Source organism: Thunnus thynnus, chromosome 15 (genome assembly GCF_963924715.1).
Source record: "Thunnus thynnus chromosome 15, fThuThy2.1, whole genome shotgun sequence".
NCBI lineage: Eukaryota > Metazoa > Chordata > Actinopteri > Scombriformes > Scombridae > Thunnus > Thunnus thynnus.
Window position 1 is genome coordinate 11,824,610 of NC_089531.1, and position 22,733 is coordinate 11,847,342.

The 22,733-nt window shown below is 40.3% G+C and overlaps 2 protein-coding genes and 1 non-coding gene across 4 annotated transcripts; all 3 read right to left on the reverse strand.

Moving 5' to 3' along the window:
• Nucleotides 1-1,361: 1,361 nt before the first annotated feature.
• Nucleotides 1,362-14,594, reverse strand: ppp1r18 (protein phosphatase 1, regulatory subunit 18). 2 transcript variants are annotated; one of them, XM_067612595.1, is made up of 4 exons: nucleotides 14,236-14,594; nucleotides 9,790-13,836; nucleotides 4,624-4,884; nucleotides 1,362-3,131 (listed from the first exon to the last, which is right to left on the reverse strand). In XM_067612595.1, the coding sequence occupies exons 2-3, from the start codon at nucleotides 13,768-13,770 to the stop codon at nucleotides 4,627-4,629; spliced, it is 4,239 nt and encodes a 1,412-aa protein (XP_067468696.1). In that variant the 5' UTR covers nucleotides 13,771-13,836; nucleotides 14,236-14,594; the 3' UTR covers nucleotides 1,362-3,131; nucleotides 4,624-4,626. The 2 variants fall into 2 exon arrangements, with proteins under 2 accessions (XP_067468696.1, XP_067468697.1); XM_067612596.1 differs by having other exon boundaries at nucleotides 4,665-4,884; nucleotides 14,236-14,593.
• Nucleotides 14,595-17,197: 2,603 nt separating this feature from the next.
• nrm (nurim) lies at nucleotides 17,198-22,733 on the reverse strand. The gene is made up of 4 exons (XM_067612597.1): nucleotides 22,516-22,733; nucleotides 20,749-20,942; nucleotides 19,688-19,864; nucleotides 17,198-18,202 (listed from the first exon to the last, which is right to left on the reverse strand). Exons 1-4 carry the CDS (start codon nucleotides 22,670-22,672, stop codon nucleotides 17,885-17,887), a joined length of 846 nt encoding a protein of 281 aa, XP_067468698.1. The 5' UTR covers nucleotides 22,673-22,733; the 3' UTR covers nucleotides 17,198-17,884.
• Nucleotides 22,148-22,220, reverse strand: trnak-cuu (transfer RNA lysine (anticodon CUU)). Its single transcript has one exon. It is a non-coding gene; the product is annotated as a tRNA-Lys (tRNA).

Here is a 22,733-nt window from a genome sequence, read left to right on the forward strand (position 1 = left end):
CTTCTTCTTCTTCTTCTTCTTCTTCTTCTTCTTCTTCTTCTTCTTCTTCTTCTTCTTCTTCTTCTTCTTCTTCCTGGTATGGCTTCAAATCTCTCGTATTGTATATTTGTATTGTATTACATATATTATTTATTATAAATGTATAAAGTTGTATAAATGATATAATTTTTTTTCCAAGTTTCAAATGTTAAAAACACAATAAAAACAGTGATTAAAAAACTACAAACACGACTTTATTTGTTTTACCTCATGGAAACTGATATCAGCAAATTTTAGTACCTAATAAAACTGTACTCAGTAAAAATGATTTAAAAAAAATAATTAAAAGAATGTTTCTTTTACGTTATACTGCCTCACGTGAGTTTTGGATTTTTAGAGTTACACAGAAAAAAATGTTAAATTTATTTCCGGTTTCAACACAAATATTTTGTCCAGTGTTATTTTACATAATTATATATTATATATTATAAATTATATAGATATTGAACAATGGCGTTTCATCGTCCTCCTTGTTTCTTTTTTTCTTCTTATAATTTCTATGTTTTGTCCTAAATGTTTCTCTTTATTTGACTTTGCATATTGAGAGAGACACAAAATATAAATACCTTTAAAGTTTTGTGTTTATTTCATCATGGTTTTCTTAAAAAGTATTCTCTCTCTCTCGCTGTATTCATGTATTTACAGCATTCTTACAATGTTGTAGGTATTATTTATAATGTATTATAAAATTCTATGCATTCTATTTAAATCTTGGTGTAACATGCTGCTACAGTGTGTTGCAATATCCACTATATATACATATAAAGTGTCTTAAAGTGTCTTAGTAAGGTGATGAACACCATTCTTCCAAAAGATATTCCCTCATTTGGTGTTTTGATTATGGTGGTGGACACGTTGGTTCAAAATCTCCCATAGGTTTTCAATTGGGTTGAAATCAGGTGACTGTGAAGGCCATAGAATATGATTCACACCATGTCGTATTCATCAAACCATTCAGTGACCCCTCGTGGTCTTTGCATAGGGCCATTGTCATCCTGGAAGAGACCACTCCCATCAGGATAGAAATGTTTCATCATAGGATAAAGGTGATTACTTAACAACTTTGTATCGATTTGCAGTGACCCTTCCCTCTAAGGGGACAACTGGACCCAAACCATGCCAGCAAAATGCCCCCCACAGCATAAAAGAGCCATCGGGTCCCCTCACTGTAAGGGTAAAGCATTCAGACCTGTACCGGTTTATCCTTTAATTTATCGTTCATCTGTGTATATATATGTATGTATTGGTCTTATGGTTCCAACCACCATTTCAAAAGAGAGTATCCCTGAGACAAAACCTCTTGATTTGGGTGTTTCAACATCTCTTTTTAAGTGGGACTTTCTGTGTGGAAACAAAATAAGAGACAAAACAGTTTTCAGAAATATTTATTAGATTTTTTTCTCTTGAAGCCAGCTTCTTCAACCATGATAGAAAAAAAAAATTGAAAAGAATTTGCACAGAATTTGCAAAATTCACATCTTCTTTTTTTTTTTACCAATTAAAATATTACTTTACAAACAAGAATTACTCTGTATATATATTATATTATAAATGTAATACAGCCAAAAGTCAGATAGCAGCTGTAATAAATGATGAATGATGGAATTGAAATGTTGAAATGGTGAATTGTTCATGTTCTCAACTCGTCTTCCTCTCAGAGACTTCCACATTACAAAAATAATACCTTTATTTTAAACCCACACACGTTAAATGAACTGTTACCAGAGTTGTCATTGTGAACAGTAAGGCTTGATTAAACCCCATAAAAAAAATGCAGACCTGTACTTCACACATTGCACCACCCCGTTCCTGCAACGTTCAATACAACACCCACTGAGAGGAGGTTCTTCTGAAAGGCTTCAGACAAGAAAAATCTACTATCTAATCATCTAAATTAAAGGATAGGTTCACAGTTTTTAAAGTCTGTCTTAAAACAACAGTCAGCAACAGTCAGATGTTCAAATGAACACTGAAATAGGTTTTTCTTGCCATAATCATTCCTCCTGTTCATACTAACCATTAGAAGATACCTTCATAATGCACAATGTAAGTAATGGGGGGACAAAATCTACTCCTTCTGTGCAAAAATGTATTTAAAAGTTTATCTGAAGCTAATATGAAGCTTCAGCTGCCGAAATTAGTCAATAAACATTAAAGACTTTTTAGTGCTAAAGTCCTTCTTTTTGTTACTTTACTTCCACCGCAGCTCAACGGGGAAACACCATCTGAGGAAACACAAAGGGGGAATTTGATGCTAAAAAGACAGATATTCACTTGATATGACTAACTCAGACTGCTGACGCCTCATATAAGCTTCAGATAAACTTTTAAATGCATTTTTGCACCAAATGACTGGATTTTGTCCACCATCACTTACATTGAAAGCACATTTGAGGGGGATCTTTTAACAGCCAGTATGAACAGGAGGAATGATTACAGCGAGGAAAACTTCTTTCAGTGTTCATTTGGACACCTGACTGTTGTTTTACGACAGACTTGAAAAATTGTGAACCCGTCCTTTAACCGATCTTCATATCATCTGTGTGGGCAAATCCAGCAGGCACATGAAACCAGATGACATAAACATCACTCTTCTGTGCTCACTTACACTGAGAAAGTAAATGACATATAAGAAACTATCAAATGCATCAACTAGAAAGTAGAATCTTATCAGTCTCATTATAGTCTCTTTATATTGCATAGATAAGTGATCTTTTAGCACCCAACAGAACACACCTGCAGGTCTTTTACAATACGTACCGTAATTATACATTCACATTAGTCCCTGAAAATTAAACTAGGTGATATTTTCCCCCAGTAAACACAATTATGTCTCTTTTATTAACTGCATAAACCAAACTGTTCTGTACATTTCCTTCTGCACACTCATTCGCCCTGATACTAAATATTAAACAAAACACCACAAAGGATTACAAACACTCACTTCAACGCTCCATACAGCGATTCACATGAAACAAAACATGATAAAAAAAAAAGAAATCAGATAATATTTGTTCAACAAAATGGTTGCTGATCTCGTCACATGGGAAATTTTGGCGAGGTGACTGGCTTCTACCGGGGGCCTGACTCATCTGGAAGACATAGAGACGGAGACGGAAGGTAAAAAAAAAGGTGAATCTAGGATTTTTTTTAAAATTTTATCTTTGAATCTAACTTCTTCTCATTCACCATCAGTGACAGTTATGGTTCTGTGATGATCTTGTGACCGTTTGCTCTTGTGAATTCCACCTCATTTACATGTTTCATTGCTGCATTTGAAACCAATATTTAATGGGAACTTTAATATGTTTAGTGAGGGTGTTTTCACTTTGTTGAGCTTGCAAACACTCCTAACCTGCTAAGCACCATTTAAGTCTGAAAATTGGTCAGTTTATTCATTTAAAGCAATGGTTTCCAACCTTTTTTAAGCTTGTGGACACTTAAAAAGAAGCATTGTCTAAACTTATTGAAATAATTACTAGAAACCTGAGGATTTAAAGGACAGGTCTGTCCCCAAGTCTGTCCTAAAACAATATTCAGGTGCCCAAATGAACATTGAAACAGGATTTGCACGCTGTAATCATTCCTCCTGTTCATACTGCCCATTAGAAGATCCTCTACAGGCGTGTTTACAATGTAAGTGATGGGAGACAAAATCTACAGCCCTAATCTTGAGCAAAAATGTATTTAAAAGTTTATCTGAAGATACTATGAGGCTTCAGCCATCTGAGTTAAGCAAATAAAGTGTGTATCTTCCACAGTTACAGTCTTTTTAGTAAGTCTTTTAGTCTTTTAGATACATTCATGCACAGAAGAAGGACTGTGGATTTGTCCCCCATCACTTACATTGAAAGTACATTACGAAGGGATCTTCTAATGTCCAGTGTGAACAGGAGGAATGATTACAGCAAGAAAAACATGTGTCAACGTTCATTTGGGCACCTGGCTATTGTTTTAGGACAGACTTGAAAAATTGTGAACCTATCCTTTAAAATGATCCAGTAATTCACCAGAAATAATACAAAAAGATCAAAGAACATCAACATCCCGACCTCCAGGTTGGGAACCACTGATTTAAGGGATAAAGCTGGCGTTATTCTATATTTTTCTTATTGTCAACAAATCCCATGACAAGAACAGAATTAATAATGTGTTAGTCTGACTCTCAGAACTTTCCAACATCCCCGGAAGACAAATCTTTAAAACACTTCACATATATATTGCTTCACTTTAGAAAAGGCTCAGTAATTTCCTAAAACAGCTGCGAACTGTATTTTCAGCTGTGGATTTATACACGGTGAGCTATAGTCGGCATTAATTGAGCTCTATGGCACAGAGGAATAAGATAAATCAAGCTTTGGCTACCTGATTAACACTTGTTAGTACAGTCGGATCATTTTGTCACATGTTTAAAGTCTTTTCATGGGATTTGTTGGCAGTAAGAAAAATAAAGCAGCCTTATCCTTTAAAGAAAAGTTCAGGCACTCCAGCCCTCTTCTGTGCTGATATCATCATGAAAAGAAACAGAAAAAATGAAATCCAAACCCACAGAGAGTTTTTCAGACATCACGAGGAGTAAACTACCTGTTACACGTTATGTTTTTTGAGAAGGGGGTGACACTGACCCACTCTTAGACCCCGTCCCGTTCCGACCCCGACGTTCCTCGTGCTCTTGGACAACGTCGCTCCTCCCTCCACTAACGCTTCCTCCTCCTGCGCCTCCTCTGCCTGCGTTCTGTCGATCCTCCCCTGGTCATGAGGGAAGGGTGTAGACGCCAGCATGGAGGTCTCTGATGGATACTCACACACCTGCTCCAGCTGGTCCTCATCGAAACACACTTTCCCCTGTAAACATGAGGAGAGAGGTGTTATATAGTTATTTATTTGGTCTAGTTTAACATCTTTTCTCACCTTAGTTTTTTAACTTTTCCTTTTTATATATATCCTTTATTTAACCAGGTAAAAGTCTCATTAAGATTAGAATCTCTTTTCTAAGAGTGACCTGACAAAGAGAGCAGCCTAAACATCAAGTTACAACAAAAACACAAACAATACAAACAGACAAATACAACTGTCACACACTACAAATGATGAACACAATATCCAATTAATATGCAATAGAAGGAGAGGGACAAAAATTCAGTTATGACGCATAAACAGGTACAATTTTCTAAAACGATTTCAGTGAGAATTCAAGAGCAATCACATTTACCAAAAGTACTATTTTCTCGATCCTTTAAAATTGAATTAAATTCCCACATAGTAATCAGCTCTGACAATTTCAGGTCCTTCTGTACATTATTCCAGGAAGAACGTGCAGCGTATTTAAATTTAAATTCTAATTCTGGGGACTGATATCTGTAGAATATCATGAGAGCGCAGGCCATATTGATTTGGTTTTTACACATGTATGCACACAGATAAGGAGGAACCAGCCCAAAGAGAGAGTTATATTTAAAAGCCAACTAATGTGAAAGTCTGCAGACATACAGGGATAGACACTTATAGATAGACACAGCAAACAGAGTACGGAAGTGTACGAGATTTCCACAGCTAGTAATAAAACGTAAAGCACAGTGGTATATGGTATCCAACTTCTTTAGGCACGGGTCAGGTGTATGCATAAGTAAGTTTGGAAACAAAGTTTTTGTAATGTGTGATTTGAATGACAAGTTCTGATCAATAATAAAAACCTATGTACTTATATGTTGGGAAAATTTCATTTCAACTCCTTGAGCAGTTCTCCCTTTCTTGTCCCACGTTTTGCACATTTTGCACATTTTATGTTTAGAAGAAAGAAAAAGAGAAAGAAAAAGAGGGAAGTTTTCACTAGCAGGATTTTGATGATGAAGTTATTTTAGAGCTTTCCAGGCTTAAGACGGTTGCATTTCGTTACACTAGTAGTAAAGGTTTGTATTAGAGTTCAGAGCAGTTTTGAGATACATTTTGCATATTTTGTCTTTATATTCTGCTCTATGGTGAGCAGGGACAACCTGAATTCAAGCCTTCCCTGTAGCGGAGTAAAAAGCTGCTCTAATCGATATTTTTATATGAATAATTGATGATTACATGTAATGTGAATAGTTTATAGTAACAAACCCACAGAGATTATCACCCAACCCTACAGTTCTTTTCAGCTCTATGGAGCATTTTAGCGTCTCTCAGCCCATTTCTTTTTAGGTTTTCAGCTCACAACTTTGCTGTTTTGGTTGCTCTTATCAGTCCTCATTTTATATTCAAGCCAAACTGACTGATTAATGCACCAAATTGAATTCTGCTGCAAAGATTTATTTGGTTAAAGAGACCACAGTGAGATTTTTTTCCTTCAGTGATGTGATTAGAAAACACAAAATCTTTGAATGAAATGATTAAGATTAGATAAGAACAGCATGACTGTAAGAGAAAATATGGCGTCCAAGTTTGCTGACGGACACTTGCTGTTGTGATCAAGCAATATACTAGAAACTTGAGGTGAAAAGTATCATCAAGTAAACCAGGAAAACACCTGTTTTTGCCCAGGAATGGACAAAGAAAACTAACAATTTCCCCTCTTCATCATGTGCTCACATGGTCAAATGTAAACAAAGGCTGGATGCACTGACGAGTGTTTCAGTAGATGTTCGTACACTAACAACATGGAGCTTAACGCAGCAGAAATACTCCCTCAGAAAAGATACTTACTGTCTGACCACTTCATGTAGTGACAGTTAAAGAAGTGGCTACAAGTTACAACTTCTTGTTAAGTGTTGAAAAGGAGAATGTGGCCCTGTGGTGTTTACCTCGTCTTTGCCTGGACTGACGGATGTTTGCAAGGAGTTTGTTTATTCAAAGGGCAGAGTGGTGCAAACAGGCGGCCTGAATTCGACAGGAAACGGACTGATGGGTCAGTGCAGCACATCCACACTGTGTCTTATAATAACAGCAGCTCAGCTCTGAGGCCCAGACGTGTAATAAACACACCCACAGGTGCAGACATGATCTGTATGCACCCTGGAAGACACCACACACTATGCGAGTTACTGTCACTTCACCCTGACTGTGGCTGTCTGCAGAGGAGTGCAGATAATAGCTCTGCATTAGAGAGGCTGCGCGAATCATGCTAAGGCACAGGAGGCTAATCCTCCCTCCCTGAACCCGATTAACCCAGGCTAACACAGCGGGACGGCAGAGCCACCGGGCAAGAGACAGGAATGGAAAGAGAAGAAGAAAAAGAGACAGAAAGAGAAAGAGGGAAGTTTTCATTAGCAGGAGTTTTATGAAATAATTTCAGAGCTTTTAAGGTTCAACGCGGCTTCATTTAGTAACTAGAAGTAAAAGTTCCTATCAGACTTCAGAGAAGTTTTGAGATATTAAGCCACAGAAGTTTTACATCCCAAAGGCCAGAATCATACTTTTATAGCTGTCCAAGACGCTAATGTCTTTGTCTTTTCAAAATTGTTTGTGGGATGGCAGTAAACGGACACAGAAACTTCTCAGGAATAGATAAATGTTAGAAAGAACCTGACATTTGGTGTCAGATTTTGTTTCAAGAGTCTGAATCAAGTCAGTGGCGGGTGGCATGAATGGAGAGAACATCTAAGGTAAAAAGTATAAATACAAAGGAGGAAAGGAGGAGGAGGAGGAATAAGACGAGGAGCAAGCAGGTCACCCCCCTCTGTGACATGATGGCGCAGTTCAGATGGGGGAGGGAAGGAGGCCTGACGTCAAACAGTCTGAAGGGCATCAACGTGAGAGCGACAGGTGGTCAGAGAATCACAAAGTGGTCACTCACTGCAGCTTTACGGTCATAGCTAAAGAGGGTGTTGTTTATAGACGGAGGAAGAATTACATGATCGTGGTCCTGGAAGTAAAACAAAGGATTACCTGAAGAGATTTATTTATTTATTTATATATGTAATTATGTAGAAATTTATTTACAGAGAACAGTTTCGCTTTCACTCTTGTGTAAAAAAGTTACTGTGTGGTTGACTTTTGAAACAGATGGCACTGTAATAAAACAGCTTCTCACTTGCATCTGAGTGACATATGGCAATTTAAAAATGGATGTCACCTTGTCACTTTTTTTGTGTTGATCTCTGTCTCTCATTTGGAGGAAGTGAAGAAGTTTGAAAGAGGAAGTGAGCAAAAACATACAATGTGACAGAGAGTTTCTGTTGGACCAAATAACGCAGCCTTTAATCGCTGTTAAACCTCTCCATATGACTGTCAAAACTGTCATTTTTTCTCTTCGCCCTTCCTCTTTCCGCCTCTTTGTTGACACATCAGACCACCATCGAGCCATTCTCTCATCTCTCCGCGACACTGCCTTTCTTTCTCTTTCCATCTCACCCACGACACACACAAAGTTGGCGGCCTGCTGTACATAACACTCAGGCGTACAGTGGAAGGTCAAAAAATGTTTGCCAAGAGCGCAGTCTAACAAACCAAACCCCTGCTAGGAAACAGCCAAGAAGATACAAAGAGAGATTTGTCTGAGAGGCAGCGAGGGCTGACTCAACAAAAATGGCAAAATTGGTGCGAGGGAACAAGGAAGCAGTCTGCAGTGTCTGACTGTGTGTGGACAGATTCAGCACCAATTTAGCAACTCTTACTTAGTAAAAAAAAAAAAAGAATAAAAAAGAATGCTACACTTTTAATAGGAAATCAGATGATACATAAATACAGTCAGATTTATATTCACAGGATGTTGTAATAAAGGACAGACAAAGTGTGTTTCTGCTCTACTGAACAGCTTTGTCATCCAATTTTTCCCCTTATTACATAAGAGCTCATCTCCCACTCATTCTCAGAAAAGAAACTAGACCCAGTAAAAGTTAAAACCAGCAAACTGAACTGTCAACTGAAATATCAAGTTTGACTCCAGAGAGATTCAGTTGCGTTGAGCCTACACTGCTTAGACTGAACTACTGTAAATACCAGTGTGGTCTTGCATGCATTCACACAGACAAGCAGTTGATGTTTGGCAGGCAGACAAAATGGTAAAAAAAAAAAAAAAGAGGGAGGGAGGAAAGGGGCTGGTTGCCTCTCATTGTGGTTTCCTACTCAACTTTTCTGTCTCCACTGAAGCCTGCAATATTACCGTTGACTGTCTCTTTCTGGAGAAGCTTTAAAAAAACCCAAAGGGGTAATAACAAAGCAACAAGCAGTTTGTTTCCACTGTTTTTTTGTGGGGTTTTTGTGGCTCTTTCTAGAAAAAATAAACCATAAACATCCGGGGATATGTCATCAATGCTACTGGCCACAAATGGTTGGTTAAAATATGTGAAGTGAGATCATTATCAAAGGCTAAAAGTCAAAAGTCTGTGCTGAACTAGATCGCTGAAGCAAATGGCAAAGCAGATCACTCCAGGATATTATGGCTGAGAATCAAGATGTCGTTCTTGATAAGGCTTTAACTGGCTTAGGTCTGTCTCTGTGATCGTGCTTCTCAATCAAAAGGGATGTTCTCCCAGTGAAAGGGGATTCTGCTTGACGACGAGAGACCATCAGGTGACTCAAGGTGATCCCCCCACCCCCCCTGCGCTCATGACACAGTTTTAGACTATCTCCCTGAAACCAGACTCACTTTCATCTCCATTCTGAAAAAAATGTTCCAGTTTGACCTTTTAAGATTGTTTCCTCTCTGCTTTTTGGTGCCATTGTTTGTAGGGTTAAAAGACCAATTTTGCTTATATTTATCTGCTTATGTGAAACACATATTACAAAAACTGTGATTTAACAGCTTGTCATGTAAAGCATGTTTCTACTCACCCTTTTCGGGGTCCCTTTGTTCTTGACCAGACAAGATTTTTCCAGATTCTGATATCCACCAATCACCACAATGTCCTCCACTGTTGGGTACCTCTTCTTCGCCGGCTCAGCCACAGTGGAGGCCGTCTGGGCCTGCTGCTGTGGTGTTTTTGAGGTTGTGGACCCAGTTGTAGATCCTGCCACTCTTCCTCCTCCTCCTCCTACTCCTCCTCCCCCTCCAGCAGGCTTTTTTGGGGTGATTGTAATGGTGGCACCTCTCCTCACTTGTCCACCAGAGGCACTCCTGATGGAGAAGAGCGTGGGTGATGGTGTTGGAGATGGAGAGACACTGGGAGACGGGGCGGGAGATGGAGAGCACGGGGAGGAGGCAGGAGTTGGGGCGCAATTGGAGGGTTTCAGAGAAATGTCCGGGGATTGGCTCCTGACGATTGAGGGATTGATGGTGATAGTTTGGTTAGATAGTTTGAGCTGAGACGTTGGAGAACAAACGTGCTGCGGAGACACTTTGGGGTTCGTTTCTGATGTTTCTTGATCCTTCTTCTGGATCTTGACATCGTCCTTTACCTGGTGCTTCAACGCTGCTCTGGGGCTTTGCTGCCCCTTTGTCTCTCTGTCCTTATGAGGAGTTTTTGGCGATGTAGAAGCAACATGATGAGACTTCAAAGCCTCCTGCTCTTTCAGCTGAAACTGCTCTATCTGACGTTGTATCTTCTGAACCCCACAAATGTTTTCACCTGAGAGTCCTTTGCTATCCCCCTGTTGTGCGTTTGATATGTGGGGCTTCACTTTAACAAGGTGCACTGATGACATGTCGACAGGCTTTTCCCTAAGACACAAGCCTGACCTCGAACCAACCGTTTCCAAGTTGTAGATCCGGCTCATGGCTGCGAGAGAGTTGGGATGCGGTGGCGAAGGGGCAAGAGATTGTGCAGGATCAACAGGTGATGTATATTCCTCCTCTTCTTCCTCTGAGAGCTCCCTTTCCTCCTCCTCACTATCTTCTTCTCTGCTCTCGTGTTGGCTCCTGTGGTGCCTCAGCTGGTCCTCCTCATGTTCCAGGGGGTCATCTTCATCCTCAGATGTTTGGAACCTGTCAGAGGTAACTTCGGCAGCAGCAGTGGCGAAGCTGCTTGTTACTTCCTCTCCTCTGACGCCTTGTGAGTGTGGGACAGAAACAGGAAGCTGAGGGCAGGTTTTCAACATGCTGACTTCCTGCGTGACGTCAAAAGCAGTCACGGATGTCTGTGCTGCTGTGTCTTCCTGTCCCTCTGTTTCAACCATCCTCTTTCGCTTATGAGCTGCAGCTTCCCACTCTATTTCAGTTCCCTCATCTTCATACCTGTCCCCTGCTGCCTCAGCATCAGTGATCTCTGTGCCTTCACTCCCATCCCCATCCTGTGCCTCTCTTTGTCTCAGCCTCTCCAGCTCTCTTTGTCTAATTTTCTCTCGTAGGGACTCGATGCGGCTCAAGGGCTTTCCGATTCTCCAGCTATCCCTCCTCTCCACCCCTCGCCCTCCTTCCCAGTCTTGCCCGTCTTCGCTTTGACCAGCGATCTGTCTCTTCTCCGACATTTCCTCTCCAACGTAAAACACAGCCCTGGGGATTTGAACCTCCAGTGGACCTGGAGGGATCCCCATTGGGGCGATTTTTTTTGGAGATCTAGGGGTGATGTCATGAAGGAGGTTCTCGCTGTAAGCCTGTCCCTCCTGTTTACTCTCTTTAGTTATTTCATAAGCAGCCCCGTAAGCCCTTTCTCTTTTCTCGTTGCTATAAACAGTTGTATCTCCTATTTTTTCTATTTTACTGATAAGATCCTCTGTGTGCTGGGACAAAACTGAATGAATTTGGTGAGGTCCTGGTGGCCCTGTACCCCTCCAGTCTGCCCCTTTCTCTGCTACTTGGCAGAGTAGACTAGAGCACTCTGTGAAAGCTGATGCATGTCTGTTGTGACTCTCAGCAGTGTCACACGAAATGGCTGGCTCTGCCGATGTATCTTTGACATAATTCTGCAGAGTTTCTGCTGGGACTGTGCTTTCTAATGCCTCGGACACCTTTTTGTCACAAACTTCTGCCTCAATCTGTCCTGCGTCTGAATCTTTCTCTACATTCACCTCCTTTTCCAAACTCAATCTCTTGACCTCTCTTTCCGCTGCTCTGGCTTTCCCATCCTGTCTGATCGGTACTCTTCTAGCAAATGAGATTCCTTCTGTGTTTTTAACGGATGCCACCGTGAACCCCTCATCTCCATCTGCATCAATTGCCTTCTCTGCGGCCCTCTTGTCAACAGGCTCTACTTTCTTAACTTCGTTCCTGTGTTGGATGCATGTTTCTGCCTTGGCATCCTCATTTTTTAAGTGTCCATCTCTTTGCTTTCCAAACCTGTCTTTATCTAAAAGCCGTGAATACCCTAGTTTGAGCTTTGCTGTCGTTTCCTTCTTTAAGCCTGCTATATCCACCCACGGCGCCACTCTCTTGTCTGAATGTATCCTCTCACGCGGTTTCCTCTCATAATACCCATCTTCATCTAAACCATTCTCCTTCGCACTGATGACTCGATCTGAGAAGCTAAATGAGCGTTTCGGCAAACCTTTCATCAGCATATTCCTCCTGTCTGCCCTCCTCTCCTCAGATTGTTGGTCATTGTGATCTGAATATTTTCTCCTCCCAGGCCTGAGGAAGTTGTCTGAACTTTTGGATCGAGACGGAGGCTTTGGGTGTTCTCCGAATTTACTCAGCAGCTGGCTGACCCTCCCTCCTCTTTCAACAAACACGTTATCATCCAAGCTGTCCTTCCTGTCATCTTTAATGACCGTCGCCTGGCCACATGGTCTCTCTTTCTCCTTTGCAGTCTCTTTCTCTTTTTCTCTCAGCCAGGACATGTCTGTCTTGAGATCCCTGCCCATACTCTCCCTCCTTCCATCCATTGTGCTCTTCATCTCTCCATCCTCTCTCCCTCCTCCTCCTCCTCCTCCTCCTCCTCCTGGATTCCTCTCTTCAGAGCTTGCCGAGGGCTTTATGATCAGAACCTCAGAGGCTCGGATCTCTGTGACACTCCCTCCTCCGGCTAGGATCTCCCTCAGGTCCATCTTCATCCCTCTCTTCTCCTGTTGGTCTTCCTCAGGTCTCTCCCTCTCCGCCTCCCTCCATCTACCCCTTCTCTCATCGCTGCCTTTCCTGTCCTGTTCGATGATGATGATATTGTCGGCCCGGATGGTTCGAAGACAAGGGACAATGGGAGAGAATGGCCTAGGTGGCTCTGTTTCTTTTTCCTCCTCGTCTTTTCTTATTTTCAGGAATTCCCTCTCCTTGGCTGCATCTTTAACCGACTCTTTCCATGGGCCTTTTTCTTTTTCCCAAGACTCCTTGTTATTCTCTCTGTCTCTTCCTTGACTCCTGTCTCTGCTCCTCTCTCGCCCTTCACTCAAATCTCTAAACCTCTCTATTTTCAGCTCTATGTCTCTTCCTCTTCCAGACTCCCCGTCTTGACCCCTGGGGTTCGGTTTGTCTTTCTCTTTTTCCTTTACATCCACCTCATTCCCTCTCTCCTGATAACCCACGTCAGCGTCTTTACCCTTCCTCCACACACTTTGTATGCGGATAAATGGGTTTTCATGGAACGGAACTAAAGTCTCCACAGACACCTGACTCGCTAGTTTAGGTTCTGCATCGAGCCATAGCCCTGGATCTGGACTGAGTGACGGTTCGCTTCCCAAATTGACCGTTATAGAGCTGTCTGTGTCACTCAGAGCATCAGAGGGAGATCTGACATCCACCGGCAGGAGACAGACATCTTTCTCCTTCTCTCTGTCACCAAAACTCTCCTGCTTTGCCTTCCTCCGCTGGATGATCCCTCGTTTCCAGGCGGGCATGCTGGCAAGCTTCTCCTCCTCCTCTTTTTCTCTCCTCTCTCGCTCCTCCTCCTCTCTCCTCTTTTTCTCCAGCAGGAGTTGCTTCCATTCCGGCAGAGAGGACACAGACATAACAGACAAGATGCAAGTTTTTGGAAAAGATGGTCAGCGTTCCTCTTTATAGCCTCTGGGACAAGTCTGCAAAAAAAGGAAATGATGAAATAAAATCACATCTCTCTCACAACCATGTTTAAAAGAGATGCACATTATCAAATTTGGGCTTTTGGCACATAATACAGTTACAAATCTTTTACTACAAACTGCACACTCACAAAATCACAAGTGAGTGTAATGTGGTATTTGCAACATTTAAAAACACATAGCCAAGTGTAAATCAATGCACAAACAAAGCAGGAAAACTTTTGTAAATAGCAGGCTGCACACCTACCTGTTGCATTGTGTCAAACTTTCATCTTTTACACAAAACAATATCCGCAATTATATAAAATTAACTTGCAGAACATAATGCACACGTAATAGACAACCACTTTATGTTTTAGTGCAATATTTCAAACGAAAATGTCAAACCAAACTCACCAAAACTCCGGTTTTTGCATAAATATTATTGTATCCACATCGACTTTACAGGTGACATCTCCACAGGAACAACTGTGCGTCTTGGCTGTGCGTAATGCGCTCCACTCTTCGTAGGAAAATCTCCTGTGCCAGAAACCAACAGATTAATATATATATACTGTCAAAACAGAGGGTTTAAAAACGTTGTAGGACCCAGTCAAATCACCCCACGACCTGACTGTGCAGCAGAGCATGAAAACACCTCCGTCGTCACTATAGTAAATATTTCCAGCCTCGGAGCCGCAGGACTGTAATCCGATAATTACATTAAATTCCGTCAGGAGAGTTTAGTGCCACACACCATATTGTCAGACCTAAGAAAAGGCGTTTAGAGAGCATTGCCGTCTGCCCGTGCACCAACCCACCCCCCCTTCCTCGTCTCTTCCCTCTGTCCTGCAGAGCTAATTGGAAAAGATGTGGAGGTGGAGGGGGGGTGCGGCTGTTAAACGGGCTGTGGTGTCAGCAGGGCAGAGCGCAGAGCTGCGAGAGTTTACCTGAGACAGGGATGGCATACGTAATGTCCCTCCTGTGGTGCGTTTTTAAAACTACTTTGCAATTATTACTTTTTTCATGCCAAGACTTCCTTCCTGCGTCTGATCTACCCAGGGTTTGGGAGCTTATTTCAACAATACAAGATCAAAACAACTTGACTTTATTCACCTGTAACCTGAAAATGATCCCCAAAAATGCCAACATGTACTAATAATCCTACCAGAATGAATAAAGTCTTGGAATATAGACAATCATTCGGATCTTCTTACATTTGCCCGCAGCTCTGGTGCTCGATTTGGTAAACTTCTCTGATTATAACGTTTCCAAACAGGAGGCTGTGATCATCTTCATAACAATGAAAAGTATCATTTTCAGCAAATACAGTATATTTTAGTTTTAACGTATCTGAAATAATGACTAATAAGCCAATTTCAGAGACGCAGTTTATCTATTCTTAGGATTTAAAGGGGTAATCCAGCAATTTAGTATTGTACTTCCATAAAGTGCAGGGCTAATTCCAATAATGCAACCTTACAGCCTCTTTCATTAGATCCTTTAGCATCAGGGTTATTTTCTCAGACTTAAAGAAGTTAATGACATTAAACATCTTCACATTTTCACCGGCTGAGTTGAACTTCTTGTAATGAGTAAATTGGTGGAGTGCCCCTTTAAGTAACTCTTTTTTTTTCTTCTTCTTCTTTTTTGATTCCGCAGAATAGGGAGAAATTAGGAAGGCACTACAGTTATTTCTTCCACTGTATACTCTATTTTTCCAATATTCCTCTTGTTTTTGCCAGCCCGAGCCAATCTGTCCGTAATTTCCACACTACTCCTCTGCCTCTCAAGTCTAATTCAGAAACCTGACTACATTTTAATGACCAGGAGTGTGAAATTAATATTTTTTCTTGTTGAAGTTTTAATTAATATCTTTATGTGTTTTCCTCCTATGTCCATCTGAGCATAACAAATCAAATTGACAAAGATTTTTGTCATGTTTTCAGTATATCTCTGTGGACTTTTTTTCCTAGAGAGCGAATAACTCACCAGTAAACAAATGAAAAGTTTATATAGAAGAGTGCAAATAAACCAAAAACAGCTTCTATAAACTGGTGTAACTTGGCCCTTCAGACTTAATAAGAAAACCACACCTACAATGTACAGTTTATTATATTTATTTAACACAGTCTTGAAAATACTGAAAATTATTAGTCATTACAGTGAGGCCACAATGCAGACACAGAGAAAAATAGCCTACAATAGATATACAGTAGAACAGAAGATTACAGTACTTTGAATTTAAGAATTAATGACATATTTCATAAAATACTAGTGACTCTGCTAATAAGCAGTTAATTTAAGACATGAGTTACTTAGATTATCAAGTAAAATGAAAAAGGTTAAGGTATGAAATACCAAACCCATGCAGTTTGTTCAGATTCAAGTGGATTGCGGTTAGTTTTACATTACTGTCAATGCGCCCACAACCTTAGCAAGTGAGGAGTACATTCATAATCTCAGAAAAGCCACGAGATTTGTTTTCATTATAGCTGCAAATCATGAAAAACAAAGCTGCATGTTTGTGCTTTAGCCAGTGCGAAATCTCAGTATGACATTCTTTTTCGAGGATAATTAAATATGAAGTCAGTGTGCAGAGAAATACAGTGTTTTGTACCTACAGTTGGCACATGGATTGTAAAAGCCAGTAAAAAAATATACTCTGTGATAAAAACTCATTCAGTGTAGTTACAAAATAATATACTGTATATTTGGAGAGTTTCATTCCAAAAATTCTGCGCATGGCGTCCCACTTTTAACAAATCTTTCTTCCTAAATTCAATGAGAAGATAAGAAATAGACTCAAAAATGTAGCGTTACGTTAGTGCAGGTGTTAAGTTCACTCTAAATATTAACACACAGGACTTCTGCAAGTTAAAATTTAAAACTTTTTAAGACCTTTGTAATACCACACAGAATACAGAATGCAATTTAATACCCGTTTCACGATCACACCGTCCAAAGTATGAAAGTATGATGGAAGGGACGATATGGTCTATAATTATTCATTATTATTATATCATATTTTTTCAGTACCTCGTTGCAGTATATAATTTAATACAATTAGTTAAATTAATGTGACCAGAAGCGTCAGAAAAAGGATAGATGGATTCATTATTATTTTGCTAATAATAACTATTTTAGTTCATTTAAATTCATAAACATAGTTTATAGATGTATAACATCACCTGAAAGCCCGCAATCAGAAAAAAAAAATTCTAACCAACATTACTGCCTACAGCAGGCAAGAGAAAATATTCAAGACATTTGTGAATTAAATTTAAGATGTGTTAATACCATCTAAGGCCGTTTTGGAGGAAACTAAATTAGAGCTGCGACTAAGGATTATTTTCATTATCGATTAATCTGTTAACTAAATAGTAAAAAATGTCAATTATTGTTACCCAGAACCCAGGGTGTAGCCTAAAATGTTTTGTTTTGTCCCGTCCAACAGTCCACAACCCAAAGATTTAAAGTTTACTATGATTGATGAGTCAAGAAACCAGAAAATATTCACATTTAAGAAGCTGGAACCAGAAAATTTTAGCATTTTTTTCTTAAAAATTACTCAAAATTAGTTGCAGATTAATTTTCTGTCAATCAGCTAAATGGTTTAGTCGACTTATTGTTGCAGCTATAAACTAAATTCAAAGCTTTTCAATATTTTCAAGACCTGCAGAAACCCTGTAACAGTTAACACAACCCTACAGCAACAGACATACATTTATCAGTAAAGGAGGTGTCCGTGTTTTCCGAGGGTTGGAATAAAATCTCATTTTGGAACGAAACTCTCCTTTTCTGAAACCACATATGCAGTGAAAAGAATATTTAAGAATTACAGTGTCAAGTTGCAGATAGTTCAGTTTGATTGTGGTCGTGCGTCATTCGCAGAAATGACCAGAGCTTGTTTGTTTGTTCTTATTCAGCACAGCAGATATCAGGCTCACGGAGGATCACAGAGGCTCTCTTGAGTGCAGATTAACAGTCAGTTGTTGAACAGTATTTCTGGTTGATATTAAGGCAGCAGTCAGCTTCATGTCACAGCAGTAAGAAAAGTTTCACTTCACTTTTCTTTGTGGTTGCTCTTGTCCTGGTCGCTGGCGTCGGCGCTGCCCCGTTGTGGCTCCGCAAAGATCTGCATCTTGCTGTTAAGCTGGACGCACAGGTAGGCTAAATCCTGTTTGTCCAGTGAGTGTGCCAGGGCCAGGTAGGTCGACAGAGTCAGCGCCAGCAGGAGCCGGTCCAGAGACAAAGCCGGCAGCAGCCACAGCACAACGCCCAGCTCCAGACACACCGGGTGGCGGAGGTGAGACAGGAGGCGTTGGGCACGAGGTGACTTGTAAGACAGGGGGTCCCCCAAACCAAGACACTCATAATACACCTGAGAGAGAAGGAGGAAAGGGAGAGAGAGACAGTATGAGAGGGAGGGAGGGGACAGAGAGGCGAATTAGGTTAAGCAGCATCACCAACAATAAGTCAATCTATTTACGTAACATTTTTAGATGTTTTCATATCCCTATCATGGATTACACAGTCCTCGTTACGCACAAGTTCCTGTTTAGGCAGCAAATCAAAATGAGGATATTAATACTAGATGTGGGTGTGAATTGCGGAATTAGATGTTGAATTAACTGGGTTGTTGATCCTCTTGAGGTTCTCATCTGAACCCAAAGAGATTTGTGTTTGGGGTCAGAAGTTCAAATCTGACAGCCGCCCACACTAAAAAAAAAAAATCGTGTTTCCTGAAGCAGAGACGGGCAGTAATTCTAATCACAACTCAATATGTGGCCAGAAATGTCTTTTGATACATTTCACATTGCTCATTTTATGCATTTTATAGGGCAAAATGTCAGAATTACATGTGAAAGTTCATCTTCCTTGAATTTTTATTTATCACTAGCGTTTCGAGATTGTTTTCATAGAAACCGCTGACTCTAACACACAATGAAACACAAAAATAAAATAACTGTGCATCACAACCAACATCTAGTAAAGAGTAGGACAGACAGCCTGGCTGACAAACTGTTATTTTATGAATGTGATATTGTCTGACAAAATTAACATAAATACAGGTTCATGACATCAGCTGTGTGATCGACTATACTGACATTTAAAATGAGTGATCACAGAGAAAGTTACAGACTATAGAGTTGCTTCCTCGCAGCCCTCCGAACAGTCCCTTCCTGCTGTCTGTGATCACCTAGTATACATCTTTTTGTTGTCAGACAACAGAATGAGTATGAAATAATCATTTGGTCACAGCTCATAGATACTACGTTACTCAGCAGTCATTCTCAACCTGCTGCACTGTGGTGATAATATCAGTATTTAATAAAAAAAAATCTACATAAATACAGGTTAACGTGTGTTCAACTACACTGACATTTAAAATGAGTGATCACAGAAAAGGCTTACGTCAGTTTTTGTCATCAAGCCCGTATTTTAAGATTTATGCACTCTGGAGACTGTTTTGGAAAAGCTTTGGTTTTGGTTGAGGAAAAACGCTCTTTTAGTTTGCACAGAGGGCTGAAACAGCAGAGAGAAAAATATGCGTGACAAATGTGTTCTGAGAAGACAGATTATACTGCAGAATGTTTGAGCTGCAAAATTTTCTTTTCACTTATTCTTTATTGTTCAAAATAAAGGGGTTCAGTGGTCTAGTGTTTAAGATCCATACCATGAACTGTAATTATAACAACCCTGGTTCAGTTTCACCTTTATTGTACATTATTCCTCCTCTCTCTTTCTTCTCCTGTCACCTTTCATCTGTTTACTGTCATATAAAGCCAAAAATGCCCCAAAAATATTACTAATTGCCGAAATTGAATAGTGATAAATGATATTATTTTTTAATGAGTTGAGTTACCTGCTTGATGCCCAGCAGTTCTGGGTAATCAAAGATCATGAGGATGCTGCAGATGATGGCCCAGCAGAGGAAGTGCACAGTGAAGCAGAGCAGAGGGAACCAGATACTCCAGGGTGCATGACGTACTGACCACAGACAGGGGGCGCCAGTCACCGGCTGCCAGTAACGCATCAAGATCTAACGGAAAAAAATGCCACAGAGAGATTAATACATGACGGTTGAAGGAAAAGTTTGACGTTTTGTCTTATACTTTTGTTTGCTTTCTGGAGAAGAGTTAGATGAGAAAATATTTACTACTTTCACATGTGTCCGTTAAATATGAGGCTATACAGCCAGCAGTTAGCTTAGCTTAGCACAAAGAATGGAAACAGGGGGAAACAGCTAGCCTGGCTCTGTCTGTTACAAAACCTGCCTACCAGCACCTCTAAAACTCACAAATTAATACATTAAATCTTGTGGGTTTTAATTTGCACCAATCTGAAGTGTAAAACCATCGATTTTGCTGTTTTTAGTAGGGGAATATGGTGTCTCTGCTGGTTGTCTGGCAACTGCTAAGAGCCATAAAAATAATCAGACAGGGAAATAACCCCCTTAAAAATGGCTAATTGTCGTATTAAACAAACAAGCTGTAACATGTTCATTTGTGAGCTTTTGAGGTGCTGCTGAGGTGGATTTTAATGTATTTTACCCCGGTTTTCAGTCTTTATGCTAAGCTACGCATGCTGGATATGACTTCATATTTAGGCAACAGACAGACATGAAAGTGTTATCAATTTTCTTACCTATTTCTCTGTCAGAAAGCAAAGATATAAAGTATATTGCCCAAAAAACTGTTAACTATTTGAGAGAATCACACTGTATCATAAATCCCAAAACATGTCAAACTGTTTTAGTGTGAAAAACTATTTAAAGAGCATCACAACCAATAAAGGAACTATGTAAAAAAAAAATCATATATATCGATAATTATTTATTACACTGTAATTGCAACTAATGACTCACAGTGAATTATTGCTATAAAAGCATAATTTTCCATACTTTGAGTGTGTGTGTTGTTGTACCTGGAGAGCTAGCGCAGTGGTGAAGCAGTACACCGTCCTGTTCAGGGCTCCCAGCACTGACTGGCAGGCCTGTTTGACAGGCGACCAGGCGAGCAGACTGTGCTGTGCGGTGAAGAGAGCCAGCAGTCCGAGGTCCACCACCAGAGACTTCAGGACAGAGCTGTCCCGCAGGGCCACTGACCACGGTATGGAGTCTTAGATGTGCAATGTGAACAAACAGGGAAAGGTCACATCAAATTCTGAGGTTTAAATATTGTCATGAATTAATTTTAAAGTGAGTATTAAATCCTGTTACATTAAGTGAATTTACATAAAACTACCTGTTTAGTTAGATTAGTTAATTTCAATATGCATCTTTTTTAACACACTGCATCCTTAACAATGTAAAGTCATGGCCCTAATAACATATCACAGGAAAACACCCGACTGACCACTGTAATCAGTGTCAGGAAAAAGAGACAGTGGCGCACACCCTGATTTCATACAGGAAGCATGAAGAGGAAAGAAAGGCGAGGCTCACAGGGCTACGGAGGCTCTGACAAGTGGATGTCAGGGTTAAAGATCTGCTTGAGTGTGGAGGGAAAAAAACTGACAATTAGATTTTTGAGAGAAACTGGACTAATTAAAAGATTGTAATAGATATGGAGAACAGTGATTAAATCAAGATGGAGGCAGTAATGCAACTTAAAGGATGCCGACTGCCATAAAAACCCACAGAAGAAGAAGAAGAAGGTACTGTTTGCAAGCACTCATGCATTAAACGTGCCCAAGCAATACATGACACAATCTCAATGACACATCATGGACCCATGTTACTGTTAAACAAGCAAATACAGAATGCATGTAGGCGTCTTTCTCATTGTCATTGTGTCAAGTGTTTTTTCTGCTATCCAGGGTTCCCATACCTTCTTAAACATCAAATTCAAGGACTTTTTAAGGACTTTCCATGCCCAATTCCCTCAAATTCAAGGACTCAACATGGCATAGTTTGAGACACGGATCAAGATTAATTACTGTTACGACACAGAATTTTTATAATGAGAACTAGCAGACTTTATAGAAGCTGGCATACTATGTGGTCTCTTGCCTTCTCTAACACAGCACAGCTAAACAATATTCTATTCTTACACAAAACATATAAATTCAAGCACTTTCAATGACCCATGTCTATTAATGTCTGCTTTCAAATACTTTCAAGGCCTTGATTTTTTTTCTTTTATCTCAAACTCACAAACTTTCAAGGATTTCAAGGACCTGTGGGAACCCAGGCTATCTAAATATTTCAAATTCACAACAAAGCTGTGACGACGCACAGACTCATATAAAATCGCCACTATTAAAAAAACAGCATAACAGATAAAAGTCGGCTCTCACAAATATATAAAAACAAAAGTCGTATCGCCCAACGTGGGGCTCGAACCCACGACCCTGAGATTAAGAGTCTCATGCTCTACCGACTGAGCTAGCCGGGCGCTGCCACCTTGTGGCGTCTGACTGCTATATCAACTGATTTCTACTACTGAGTGAGTACATTCATAAATTATATGTTCATAAAACTGACACGCTCGCTCAGCCGGTTAACGTATAATGGGTTTTTTTTTGCTCATTATAAACCATAATTTCATTTTTGTTGTAAAAACCTCCCATGATGCAGTTTCTTGACACTTGCAGTAGTAACGACTGAAGCCGTGCAGCCGCCTCTTATTAAAACTCCTGCACCACCAAACTTATTCTGGAAACCTGCCAGAAGCGGTCACGGAAGCTTACCTTGACACAGTATCGTCTCCCCGGTGATGTTGTGGTAAATGGCTCGAAATGATATGAACCGAATGAAGTCTGCACCGGATATGAAAACAAATGCAAAGTTTAGCAGAGACACGGTGGCGAAAACCCAGCCACGTAACGTTACCGTCACTGACGCCATTTCAATCAGTGTTTTATCTTCATTTGGCAACTTCCACTGTAGTTTCTTCCGGGAGCGGAGT